Below are 13,424 nucleotides of genomic sequence, written 5' to 3' on the forward strand. Positions count from 1 at the left end.
CGACAACGAAAGCCTCAGTAAAGGCTGAGCTTGCAAAATGTCGTTGGAAGAAGCAGAAATGGTGTCTGAACATTCGCGAATATCGCTGCTGACGATGTTTTGATAGGATGGGAGTACTGTGCATAGTCCTTTGCATTGCTCTTGGCATATCGCATCTTATTCATGCCGGCCTGCTCATCATATTCGGCATACTATGCCTGTAAGTGACTTTGATGCGCCCTGTGAGAGAACCCTACTGATTGTACATATAAAGCTGCTCGGGCCTCACACTCATCTTCGTTGAAATACCCCTGCTCCTTCGCATATGCCCGACTTCACCCACCTTTGACAATTTCATCCGACGGTTCACCACCAACTACATGCGTGCAGCTATCTACGGTACCATGAGCTTGATTCAATGGCTTAGCATCATCGAAGGTCCCACGAGCTTGATCGCGGCAGCACTCGTGTTGCTGCTTGCGGCATCCTGCTATCTCATCGCTGGACTCAAGGGGCAAGGGTTCGTGGGGAGCAAGACGCTGGGTGGACAAGGTGTTGCACAAATGATTGTCTAAGGGTTTTGGGACTAAGGTTAGGCAGCCGTACCGAAGATTGATGCAGTGGAGGTCTTGGTATGAGGGAAAAGCAATGTTGATGGAGCGATTCACCAAGAGCGAGTTGACCCCATTGTCACCGCAGTATCACGGCGTTGTGGAAGAGAAGCAGTCCTCTGTACCAGTACACTGTCTTTTTATCGATTCATCCTTGCATGAACAGCGGATTAAGCGGGTCTCCTGAAGCGTGTGCTTTGCAGGGAAAAGCCTTGGAGCGCCAGGTGAATTAAAGGAGCGAAGGGAATGCATGAAGGACCAGTCAAAATCGATGGGTAACTCCACCGCCGCGCATCCCGGTTTTGCACCCGTTGCGTCCTCACAGCGGGGAAAGTAATACCTAATAAGACGTTGAAAAACACGTTGAAAAACACGTGAGTTGCAGAGCCCCACAACCGGCTCCACCGTTCTCTGCACCTCTCCTGACCGAGTACTCGTAGTAGACTAGGTACTTATTCATTGACCCAAACAGTTCCTCACAACTGCCTACTAGTACTACTGTAAGATACTACCTACCTATCCCATTCAACCTGAGAAGTGGAAGAATTCGCGCATGGTGCGCACAGCTGAAAGAAAACTGCCTTAAGCACGTCTTTTGCTTCCTTTTAACCTTGAAAGCAACCGCTGCCGAGACATCCTTGGCGCCAATCATTCTCATCTCTGCCGTCTGCCCTATTAAAGGATTGGACCACCCCCACACTTGAACAGAAAGCTGCATCTTCCATTTTCTGCATCTTCTCAACCTTCTCTCTTCTCTTTCAAATACCATCCATTGCTTACGCTACCTAGAGAAGAAGTGAGTCGAACTGCAAAACCTTGCTCTGCCTCCTCCTCCTTTAAATGCTCCATCGATGGACAACAAGAGGGGAAGCCCCTCAACCTGTGAAAGAATGTACATATGCAGGGGATGAATATGTTTTGATACTTAATAAAGTCGTTATCAAACCCTTCCTGCATTGTCCCATTATCCCCTTTTCCCTCTGATGCATGCGTGCTACCAAATTGCGTCATTGCTTTTGATCTTAAGCAGCTGATATCCAGTATTTGGCACGTCACGCTGGCGACTAACCAAGCATTCACAGAGTCAACGCCAACGGATACCTGCTATCCTTCACTATCCTCGAGGCCAACTAGAGAACCATGTCCGTCCCACAGGTACCTCCTCGTCCCGCTCGCTCGCAGCAGCAGCATCCCAATATGGCTGCGCCGGATATCCCCCAAATCCCCCCACGGCCGGGAGAACGTCGAACCTTGGAACGTTCCCAATCGCCAAACCGGGACAGTTTCGCCCGGTCTCCTTTCCATGAGCCTCCTCTGGGCATGAGCCTCGGGAACAAGAGTGGGGCCACATACACCCAAAACGCCTCCATTTCCAATTTGGACCTTCCGCAACGTCCGCCAAGTGTCTCTTTGCCATCGATCGGGCAAGAAGGAAACGAATACGCAGAAATCAAGTACAAAGACGAGTCTGTAGTGGCCGAGCCAGAAGGCAGCGGTAATGAGCCGCAAGAGACAAGAAATGTCGGCAGTGACTTGCCTTTACATGCCCCAAGGCCATCCTTCTCCAACTCTACGGCCAAGGCTAGGGTCTCAACGGTCACTCGTACCGACTCAACTCAAGCAGCTGCAGCAGGCATTGGGAAAGCGCTTCCTTTAGTCGACGACAAGGATCCTCAGGACCGTGTGCTGAAACCTAGAGTGAGCTTCCGCACAGCATCTTCCGCATCCACCGAACGTCCTGGTTCTGCACAAGCCGAGGATGATCGTGGCATTCCTGAAATCGGGCAGCGGGTGCCTATGCACCCAGATGCCGGAGATGTTCAGGCACCGTCTCCGTCTCCTTTCCAGCAACAGTTCCCCACTGCTGTCGGATTCCATAACTCTGGTATGCAGAAGCCTTCTAGGCATCATCGCAGAACGCCCAGCGGCAGAGAAATTTTACCTCCCGGAAGCTACGGAATGCATGGCCATGGTGTTCCGTCTACGGATCAATTCGAGAGGTCATGGTACGAGAAGCATCCTGAGGCCCTTGAAAAGGAAGAGCATGGACAATATGGGCCGGGTATTGGTGGTGGTAGAGGCGAATGGGCTCTCAGCAGTGACGATCTCAATAAGCTGGTCCGGGAAACTTCAAGTAAGCAAGCTCAAGAATGGTCTGATTGACGCTTAGCTAACGTAAATTTCGCCAAGGATCTGGATCTAACACGCCTGGATTGCCAAATGAGCAAATTGGGTATATCGCTTCGGAAGAATATGCCTCTCGTCTGAACACCCCGGCGTCTGCGACCTTCCATAGACCATTGCACTCAAACCACTCACAACCACACGTCGAGTCACCTCTTCGTAAACAAAGCTTCCCTGTCGATGCCGAAACTAGCTACGGACTCGAGAAGAAGGATTCCCATGCTTCTCACCGTCTCTCGTCAGAGCATGCTTTGGAGAGTGAGACAGAAGACGACGAACTCTACGTTTCTCCACCGACCGTCCGAAAGAGCAAGATCCATGGAAACGGCTATGATCCGCCCACAGTGGATCTTGGACCGCGTGGAGGCAACACTGAAGCCGTAGGCGGCTTTATTGAAGAGCGAGGCTATGGCGTGCCCATACTTGCCTCGGACGAAGTCGCCAAGACACCCGAGGCAGAGTACCAGCAGCCTGCTGTTTCTCCGGCCCAAGAACGAAGAGGCAGCAACTACTATTCTGGTGTCGACTCGGAATACCAAAGTGGATTTAAGATCGGTAGTCGTTCTGGTAGCGCGTCCAACAGCAGACCAACGAGTCGGCCTGGTAGTATTTATTCACTTCCAACTCTGTCAAGATTCTCAACTCACGATGAGGACCGTGAAAACATGCATACACCATTGGAAGATGTCGATGAATACGAGCCCCTCTTTCCTGATGAAGAAGGAAATAAGAGACCAGTCACTGCAGCCGAACGTCTCAAGCTCCGCGAACAAATGAAAAGATTTCCTAGTAAGGATATCTGGGAAGACACACCAAACAGTCTGCAGCTCCAAGCTACCGTGGAGACCCCCGAGCCATCCAATGAGCAGTCTGATCCATTTGACAAGGCGCCTGCTACAGTTTTTGAGACGCCTGAGCAAGAGAGTGCTCGCAAAGGCGAGGTCAGCGAAGAGGAGAAAGCGAAGTTGATATCTAGAGAAGAGAGACTAGCCAAGTCAAACTTCAAGCCTCATCTCCGTCAAGAGATGCACAGGCCTGGGTTAGCACAAAGATTTCCGAGTAGAGATATTTGGGAAGACTCGCCGGATAGCGCTCGCCTTGAGACCACAGTGGGAGACTCACAGGTCAGCGATACCAAAAGCCCCCCGGACGAAGGTCTGGAAGCTGGTGCAGTAGTCCAGACTTCTGGAGCACCAAAAGAAGGCATCATTGCAGGAGAACAAGCTCGAGATGGGACAACTGCTGGTGCAGCAGCTGCCAAGCCTCATATCCCCCCAAGACCCAATAAAAGCAAGGTATCGCCGCCGTCCGCGGACCTAGGCCAAGCTCCACCATCTATCCCGGTTCGCCCACCAAGAAGGGTTCATCAAGTCCCTCCTGCCGATGCGCAGGTTCCGATCGTCCCGTCAAGGCCTTCAGCCATTGAGGCAAAGCAGCCATCTCCAACTGAGACTCGAAAGGGTCCAATACTGCCTGAACGGCCAAAACCGCAAGTTCCAGTACGCCCAGCTAAACCTGTTGGCCGCGACTCCTCAGAGAGTGTGTCATTGTCCAAGACCACATCAATATCTTCTGTGGGCAGTGATGGAGCAATTACTAAGGAATTGACTTCTCCGCCTCCAGCGCCGAAACCGAAACCTGCGGTTCCTGCACGGCCTGCAGGAGGCAAGATTGCTTCATTGAAAGCCGGCTTTCTGTCTGATCTAGATTCACGGTTGAAGCTTGGTCCGCAAGGCCCAAAGGCTCAAGAAAAGGTAGAGCCAGAGGTAGAGGAGGAGAAAGCTCCTTTAGCTGATGCGAGAAAGGGTCGTGCTAAAGGTCCGGTGAGACGCAAGCCAGCGGCTCCTACGACCACAGAGTCGGCAGCTGCGGAGGGCCAGGAAGACAAGGCGGCTGCGAGAAACTGGCAGATGCAGAAACCATGGACCGTTTGGGAACACGATGGAGCTTTAAAGGTTGGACAGCAAATACCGAGCACGCTGGGGGCAGAAGCTATTTCGCCGGAAGACGTCTCCAAAGCCGCTCATTCCCCAGTAGCAGACAGTCAAACGGACGGTACGGATGATGCAAAAGACATGCACCAAGCCAAGCTGGCAGTCGAGGAGTCTCTGATGGCCAATGAGCCGTTGACACAAAAAGAAGTTCAAGCACCAGATGCATTTCACGCACCGGGGGCATCAGAACTGCCCACCCCAACAGCAGAAAAGGCAAATCCGCTCAGCAGGGAAGCTACACCAGGCCCTTCGTCGTCGTCGTCTGTCCTGCCACCGACTGAGACAAACACGCAAAGGCAGACGGAGGAGAAAACGACACTGCTCAATCCTGCCAACAAGATCGACAAGACACTAACTTCCACTAACGCTGGAGAAGCACAAGGCAGCGCAGAAAAGGGGGATACACTCTAGTTCAAGATTTGTAGGCATGATTTCGGGGTTCGAGGGAGGAATGACAGAATTGGAAGTTCGATTCAATGCCTAGGATAGGGAGTTGGATTGGAAACCGAAAAGTTATAACGTATAACCGCAACCAAACATGTTCATACCACTTCACATCTCAACTGCTTCTCGGCCATGTCTGCTTCTGTAGCTGTATACGTGCTCCGGCCTTCATCTAGAAGGGTTATAGCCAAGATGGTCTTGTGGTTTGACAATTGAGTGGATCTGATTGGTCCCCTCCATCAAGCCGAGGCTCCTGCGGGAATGGCAATTGACAATTGCATGTCACCCACCACTCAGCATATCTCCCTTTCCTTTCGCCCACACTTATGTTCAGTCCTCCTTCTCTGTATTATAACTATGGCTTCCAAGACCTCAGTGTCTTTCTTAGGTAGAAGAAGTCTGACCACCTTGAATGTCTCTGCACCAACCACCCGGAGAGCTTATTCACATTTCCCCCCCACGCGGCGGCGGCGGTGCCTCCTGCAGCAATCGAGATCCAATTGCCTTTTAATCAGTAGAAGAACCCTCTCAACCACTCCATGGCGACGCTTTGCAGATATCGATGACTCATTTGACCCCCGGGAGCAGGAGCGTGAGAGCGATAATGTCGATGTCTGCATCGTAGGCGGCGGTATGTCATGCGGCAGTCCACCCTTGAAGCATGCTAATGCCTTGCAGGACCTGCCGGCCTCAGCGCAGCCATTCGCCTCAAACAGATCGCCAACGAAGCCGGCAACGAAGCCTTCCGAGTTCTTCTTCTCGAGAAAGCAGGCGAGCTAGGCGCTCACATCGTCTCCGGCAATGTCATCGAACCGTCCGCTGTCAACGAACTGATCCCTGACTGGAATAATCCAGATAACCCGTCACGTTTCGAAAATGCTACCCCGGCTACTCATGATAAGATGCGGTTCCTTACCAAAAACAACTCCATACCAATCCCCGCGCCCCCGCAGATGAACAACAAGGGCAACTATATCATAAGTTTGAATCAGTTCTGCAAATGGCTAGGGGAGAGAGCGGAGGAGGTAGGTGTGGAGGTTTACCCGGGCTTTGCGGCCAGTGAGGTGCTGTACAATTCGACGGACGGGTCAGTGAAGGGTGTGGCTACGAATGATCTGGGAATTTCACGCAAGGGGAAGCCCAAACCTTCGTTTGAGCGTGGGATGGAGTTTAATGCTAGAGTCACGCTCTTTGCCGAGGGTTGTCATGGTAGTTTGACGAAGCAAGTCATCAAGAAATTTGATCTCCGCCGCGACAGCCAGCCTCAGACGTACGGGTTGGGACTCAAGGAGGTCTGGGAAGTCAAGCCGGAGAAGTTTAGGAAAGGGGAGATTGTCCACACGATGGGCTATCCATTGCCTTCATCTACGTACGGAGGCGGATGGCTTTACCATTTCGGCGATAATCTCGTCTCTCTTGGTCTTGTCGTTGGTCTCGACTATCCCAACCCCTGGCTCTCTCCCTATGGCGAATTCCAGAAAATGAAACACCACCCCATCTACAAATCCGTCATCGAAGGCGGCAAATGTATTTCCTATGGCGCCCGAGCCCTCAACGAAGGTGGTTTCCAGTCCATTCCCAAATGCGCCTTTCCCGGCGGAGCCCTCATCGGCGACACAGCAGGTTTCCTCAACGTCCCCAAAATCAAAGGCACCCACACAGCAATGCGAAGTGGCATGCTCGCCGCCCAAGCCGCCTATTCAGCCTTGACATCGAACCCAGACAGCGGCACCGTCTTTCTGTACGATTACGAAGACGCCCTCCGCTCCAGCTCCATTTGGAGCGAACTAAAACAAGTCCGTAATATGCGTCCGTCCTTCCACTCACCCCTCGGTCTCTACGGCGGTATCATGTATTCCGGCCTCGAAGCCTACCTCTTCCGCGGCAAAACGCCTTGGACGCTCAAGCACAAAGAACCCGGCGACCACGCTGCCACGAAGCTGGCGTCCGAGTGTCCAAAGATCGAGTACCCGAAACCGGATGGTCAAATCTCATTTGATATTTTGACGAGTGTGAGCAGGACGGGCACGAACCATGAAGAAGACCAACCTGTGCATTTGCAAGTGGAGGATTGGGAGGCGCATAAGAATGACCAGTGGCCGAAGTACAAGGGGATCGAGAACCGGTTCTGTCCGGCCGGGGTGTATGAGTACGTGGAGGATGGGGCCAAGGAGTTTGGGGTCAAATTCCAGATCAATGCGCAGAAGTACGTGTCCATTTCCTCCATCGGCTTTACCGCCCAGACAGACACCCCTTGCCATCTATGCTTTGCGTGGTCGGGCGCTGACGACCCTGATCAGTTGCATCCACTGCAAAACGTGCGATATCAAGGCCCCCGCGCAGGATATCAATTGGCAGGTAAGACAACCCCCCTCATATCTACGCAACACCGATCCACCAGACACCGCTGACGCTTCGATCCAGACACCGCAAGGCGGCGAGGGACCAAAGTACTTCATGACCTAGATCGAACGTCCGCGGTTTTTGGGGGGTTCCCGGATCGGACGATGTGGATGACGGTCGAGTGTATCGCTTAGGTGTACATATGGTTGGGAAGATGAACATGTGGGATTTGGAAATGGGGTGGTTCAGTGCTGAGGGAGGTGAACAATGGTCACTTCACCTGTGGTCCTTTGATGTCAATGTCAGCTGGGCGCACGGCCTCGCACGGCGCATGGAGACGCTTTACTATAAGAACGCCGAGACTGTCTCCCTGGGTTCAAAACTGTACTGTGCTGTGCTGTGCTGTTCTACCTACGATGTGGATGTCTATCTAGTCAGTCTGTAAGGATGCAATTACATCGTGTCCGAGCCTGAGACTGCACTACGAGCACAAAACTGCAGCGGCGTCTTCGGACGATTCGCCAAAGTACGTGTAGGGTGTGATTAAGGCAAGCATCTGACTTGGTGACACGCTGAGCAGGAAAGTTGACCAAGTGGGGCGGTCCAAGCTTGAAGACAATAGACAGCCAGCCACACCGTATTAGCCTGTGGATACCATAGCCCGACACAACTTCTTTGACCTCGGTTGCAATTTTCCAATCCTGATACAAACGTCCTTTCCGTATGCAGCCTACCGCAACTTAAACCCCTGATATCCGAGAATCACCACTACCTGCTGAAAGTGTCTTGTTGGCAGGGCAGGAGAAGGTGCTCGGGGATTCTGTCATGATAAGCGGCTGCCCTCAATCAAAGGCTCCTGCACGGAGAAGAGGAGGAGCAATCACCAGTATCTCGGCGGCGGCGGACGCTCATCGTAACCGCCATAAGCCCTCGGAGGCGATCGAGCCCTAGGCCTATCATATCCATTGGCAGCATACGGGTCCTCATATCCACGGCGAGGTGGAGCGCCGTAAGGATCATCGCGGTAACCGCTACGAGCGGGTGGTGGATAAGGATCGTCAACGGGCGGGCGAGCTGCGCGAGGTGGAGGCGGAGAACGGTAGCTGCTGTGACGGGAGTAGTAATCATCACGGGGTGGGGAGCGGCGACGGTAATCATCACGACGGGGGCTGTAGCCACGCGATGGAGGTGGACCACGGCCGTAGTAGCCATCTGATGGTGGATAGCCGCCGCCGCCGCCGCCGCCTCGACGGAATGGTGGGGGCGAGCGAGAGCGATAGCGGTCGTTGCGGGGAACCTCGTCTTGGGTCTGTCGATGGCCTTAGTCGTGGAAGTGGTTAGAAGTATCAGTGGGAAAACGTACATCAGCCAGGCAGCGAACGCTAGCTCCTTTGAAATCTTGATTGTCCAATTTGTCAACGGCGACTTTCAGGTCTCCGGCGGTCTCGAATTCCACGAATCTAGCGCTGTTAATGACGGTATAACGCTGAGTAGGTGTATGAATCTCACCCTTTGCCATCGCGGTCGCGGCCAACCTCGGAGTAGACGACGTCAAGCCCAGAGCGACGTGCAAAATCTTTGAGATCCTAAGGTCCAAGTAAGTCCGAGTCCAGGTGCGTACAGCCCAGCCAATTAGGAATGAAAGGCCCAATCCTGCTCTCCGGGGCCAGGAGCACAATGTATGCGAGATCACCAGTCCAGAACATCCCCAAAACAAAGACAAGGGAGCATGCAGGGCATTAGGTCTTGGCTCAATGCAGCCAAGCCATCCAATCCTCGGACCAATCTGGCCAGTGAATGGCTAGTTCGGACCAACGCGAAGATTCAGACTTTCGACTGTCCTTCGCACTGGATGCAGGTTACAGAGCAACAAAGCGTAGCTCGAGATTGCAATAAGTGGAGACTCCTAATAGAGCCACAGACAGAGATGGACCCCAACGAGCATCATCCATAGATCCTAGAACCAAGGGCCAAGAACAGATGTAGTGAAGTAGAGAGCTAACCTGCCAACTGGTTTCCCCCGGAAGACCAGAGATCTGCATACGATAGGCCGTACGTCTGGGACGAGGATGCGTACGGTCGGGCGCAGGAAAGTCTCGTTGACGGGAGCCGCGGGCAAATTGAACGGTCAAGCGGGATCCGTTCATATCGGATCCATCTTCACGTGTGCCACTGTCAGTGGTCTTCTGGCTTTAGGTGATCAAAGTGGGGATGCACGTACGGAAAGCTGTCAATGAAGGCGTCAGCAAGTGTCTCGTGAGGACGATTTTGTGCGGCATAGGCATTGGGAGCTCACCAGGAACCACATCCCTAGCATCCAATGCATCATCGTACTCGATGAAGCCGAAGCCGTTCATGAGCTTGATCTCGGTGATGTTTCCAGTACCATCCTTGAAGTGGTTCTGGATGTCTTCCTTTGTGACTGTGGTAGTGGTGGTCAGCGAGCCCTGTCAAAGGGGCTGAAAATGCCAGTAGGAGCGGGCCATTCCATCACGGATCCTTTTGAAGCCAGAGGTGAAGGCGCCAAACATTGAACAAGGCTGAGCGCAAGGAAAATCCGTCCAGAATTATGGGTCGACCTCGGGTACAGAGCGCGTAGAGGAAAGATGGGATCATAGGATTGGCTTGAGCATACCGTCACGAGGAAGATTGCCCAGGTAGAGGCGAGTGGAGGAGACCTCTGCAGACATCTTGGAGACTTGGTCCTCGAGTTGTGCGACAAGGTAGTGAGGCGCGCACGAGATCGAAGGTGAGAGAGCAGAAGACTAAGGCAGTCTCTGATAGATATCAAAGAAACAATTCGGGGCTAAAATGCTACTGACAAAATCGGACCTCGTGGGTGTGAACGGTGAAGGTGGTGCAAAACAAATAAAGGAAATGTGGTGGATGAGGTTTTCGAAACCTGCCAAGACTTCATTAGCGCCTACGGTCGGCCACAAAACCCAAAAACCAGGTACGTATCCAACACGCAGATATTGGACATTTCTTCACCATGCCTACCCCCACCTAGGGCGACGACTGCAGCAGGTTTACATCAGGACTTCCCTGTATGGTCAAAACATAAGAACTGCTTTTTCCCCAGAGCTCCACGCTCCGACCTCTTGTCTGGACCTTTTCGAGCACGATCAAGCTAGAGACACCAATGTGCAAGACAGCTACCAAATCACGAAACTCACACCGACAGTTACAACCTGACCAGAAGCACAATTTGTCTTCAGATTCCTGCATGGTATCGTTTACTGATATAATACAACTCATAGAGCGCCAGCTAGGCTATGTACACATTGAAGTGAAGATGGCGAGCGGATATAATTCCAGCACAGTGTTCTCCGTCAGATGCTAAAGGCAATCATACAGCTCCTCAAAACGCTCCAAAGAGGTCATCGAGATCCTCAATTTGTATGTCTTCCGCTTCTCTGGTATCCCACGTCAACCCAACTCCACTGTCTCCCAGTATGGACGTCGACTCTTTCATTTCCACGTCTTCTCCTCCTTGCTTGGGTTCTTTTCCGACCATGATTGGTTGTATCGCTTTCATTAAAGGGCTGCTCGTAATCATCAAACTAGAATCCGGGCTGTGATGTCCACCAAATAATGCTTCTGCAGCTTCTCGGTTCCTTTTCGCTTTCTCTTCCTCAGTCTCTTCCACAACCACTTCACTTGGATCTTCGGTTGATGGCCTGATTGTCGGGTCGTCCAAGCTCATGCCTCGCATACGCATACTGCTCGCCGTCTGGGTGAATTCCTTCTCGTCTCCTTCAAGTGGAGGGCTTGCAGCTTTGTGATTATGTGAGAGCGCAATGTCCGATGAAGAACCGTTTGATCCATCTCTTGCTAAGCTTGACCTTCCGGAAAATGATGACCCTGCAGGCGTCGGTGGTGTTGCGAAATCATCGACGCCTGGCACCGCTACATCAAGGTCCTCGGACAGATCGATCTCTGGACTGGGACTCATAGCATCACGATTCCGTTCCTCTGCAGCCTCGGTGTCTCCATCGATGCTTGCGCTACTGATGCTAGGAGATATTATGCGCCTTCCTCCTTTACCTCCAGAATGTGCCGAGATGATCACGTCCGAGAGGGCGGTGGGAAAGTCTTGGCGGGGGAGTGTGGTGAGGAAGTAGTAGACTTTGCGAGGATGGACGGTGGTCAGCTCTTTATCGAGTGGGCACGGCGACAGGGCACTCCATGGGCGCTTGAGGTATGCTGACAGTCGGGATGAGAGTAGGGCCGCCGGGTTCGCCGAGCTAAATGATGATAGTCAGCGCAAAAGTCGTGGATTTGATGGAAGATGAGGATGCCTTACCTGGACACAGCATCGCTTATACTCGACAGGACAGTTGCAAGCTCTTTGATCAAGTGTGGCCTATTCCCGGTCTTTTCTAGCTGCTCGATCACACCAACCACGATATCATCACTGATGCCCTCTGTGTCGACTTTGGTGTCTGTTGACGCCCGTGGTGACGGTGGTGGGGTGTGTTCGTACGCAACGCGGCCGCTACTCTTAGGCCGATCTGCAAACGACACAACCTTGGTGGAATGTGAGGTCGCCGATGATTTGGGTCTTGGTGGCGATGTGGGTGAAGGTGAATTTGAAGTATGCGACCTCTTGATTTTCTTCGTCGGTGGTTGTTGAGGTGTTTCCGTGGCAAGCGAGGCCTTGGAAATCGAAGGGCGGTGAGCTCGGGAGGCGTTGGGCAACTGTATGCCCAAGGATGGGAGAGACAAGGACTTTCGACGAGTGTTGTACGGCATTTTGATGATGTCCTTAGGGTTTCATGGATCAGAGTGAGATGTCGAAGTGTCGCGGGATTTTTCGGATTTTGTTTGCTGCAGTGGTGATGTAGCACGGTAAGCTTGTTGTGGTGGTTTGCAACGGGGTCAAGAATGCGAGTCAGACGGGTCGCGAGGATATCATTGGAGCATTGGACGGCAAGGAGGTGTGCACAGGAATGCAGCCTTGCAGGCGTGCAGATGCAGGAGGCGAGCGATCGGTCTTCTCCCCAAGCCTGGGCTGACGACCTATTTTTTTTGATTGATTCTCTTTGCTCTGACTGGTGTGGATGAAACGAGAAGGCAACAGCCAATGAAAGTTTAGGCGGCGTTGAAAAGGTTGACTCAAAGGAGCGTAGGCTTCGACCGGGTTTTCTTGACAGCAGGTTAAAAGAAAAAGAAGAAGATGATGATATGGCCTGTAGCGAGTACCAAGGGACACTCCTGCACCTAAGGTGGTTGAGAAGAGGATGTTTGTTGTATGGGGGGTTGAAAGGCAAACAAGGAAATTACGGGTGACAGAAAAAGGAGACAAGATCCAACCCTTTCCAACGGGAAGGGGAACGGCGGAAAAAAGGCCAGAGCGCCAGGAATTCGCAAAGATTAAAAACGTTGCGTTTTCCAATTTATCACTTTACTTTACTTTTTAGGTGGCCAAACTTTGAAGCGCTGACCCGGCAAATGAGTGTGGCTTTGCCCCAAAGGACCAGTGCGGAATAAAGGTATTGGCTTTTGATTGCTGGATGCTAGTTCCGAGAAGGGGAAAGCGTGATACTGAAGCGAATACCCAAGGTAAGGGAATCCTGCGGCGACGCGCTTCAGGGATGCCCAACCCTGGGACTCCGTGGCGAGACACAGTTCCCAGCCCGTTTCTTGAGCTACCTATGACATCGGTTTTGCTGTCATCATTGCCGTGTGTGTGCGAAAGTCGGTAGCAACTCACCAACTCCTTTCACTTTTCTCCATCGTCTTCCCTTCCTCCATCCGATCGGCTCGGAAAGCGCTCCAAGAAATAAAATAAATTAAAGGAAAGGGTATGAAAATGAAAGAGTAGAAAATCCTGTCCCGCTCTCTTCGCATCCACCCTTCTTCCAGA

General features: G+C 52.4%; 4 protein-coding genes across 4 annotated transcripts; 2 read left to right on the plus strand and 2 right to left on the minus strand.

The window, feature by feature from the left end:
• Positions 1 to 1,730: 1,730 nt before the first annotated feature.
• On the plus strand, positions 1,731 to 5,179 carry HO133_009817 (uncharacterized protein; the record flags this gene model as incomplete). The annotated part of the gene is made up of 2 exons (XM_037300676.1): positions 1,731 to 2,724; positions 2,781 to 5,179. 2 exons carry the CDS (start codon positions 1,731 to 1,733, stop codon positions 5,177 to 5,179), a joined length of 3,393 nt encoding a protein of 1,130 aa, XP_037154524.1.
• A 390-nt stretch (positions 5,180 to 5,569) lies between these two features.
• HO133_009818 (uncharacterized protein) lies at positions 5,570 to 7,678 on the plus strand (the record flags this gene model as incomplete). Its single annotated transcript, XM_037300677.1, has 5 exons — positions 5,570 to 5,600; positions 5,769 to 5,843; positions 5,891 to 7,418; positions 7,513 to 7,570; positions 7,637 to 7,678. The coding sequence occupies 5 exons, from the start codon at positions 5,570 to 5,572 to the stop codon at positions 7,676 to 7,678; spliced, it is 1,734 nt and encodes a 577-aa protein (XP_037154525.1).
• Positions 7,679 to 8,435: 757 nt separating this feature from the next.
• On the minus strand, positions 8,436 to 10,245 carry HO133_009819 (uncharacterized protein; the record flags this gene model as incomplete). The annotated part of the gene is made up of 7 exons (XM_037300678.1): positions 8,436 to 8,864; positions 8,919 to 9,015; positions 9,065 to 9,141; positions 9,559 to 9,713; positions 9,777 to 9,782; positions 9,852 to 9,977; positions 10,191 to 10,245. 7 exons carry the CDS (start codon positions 10,243 to 10,245, stop codon positions 8,436 to 8,438), a joined length of 945 nt encoding a protein of 314 aa, XP_037154526.1.
• A 671-nt stretch (positions 10,246 to 10,916) lies between these two features.
• On the minus strand, positions 10,917 to 12,310 carry HO133_009820 (uncharacterized protein; the record flags this gene model as incomplete). Its single annotated transcript, XM_037300679.1, has 2 exons — positions 10,917 to 11,802; positions 11,862 to 12,310. 2 exons carry the CDS (start codon positions 12,308 to 12,310, stop codon positions 10,917 to 10,919), a joined length of 1,335 nt encoding a protein of 444 aa, XP_037154527.1.
• Between the last annotated feature and the right edge of the window lie 1,114 nt (positions 12,311 to 13,424).

This window comes from Letharia lupina (genome assembly GCF_014066315.1).
Source record: "Letharia lupina isolate WasteWater1 chromosome Unknown contig_7, whole genome shotgun sequence".
Classification (NCBI taxonomy): Eukaryota; Fungi; Ascomycota; class Lecanoromycetes; order Lecanorales; family Parmeliaceae; genus Letharia; species Letharia lupina.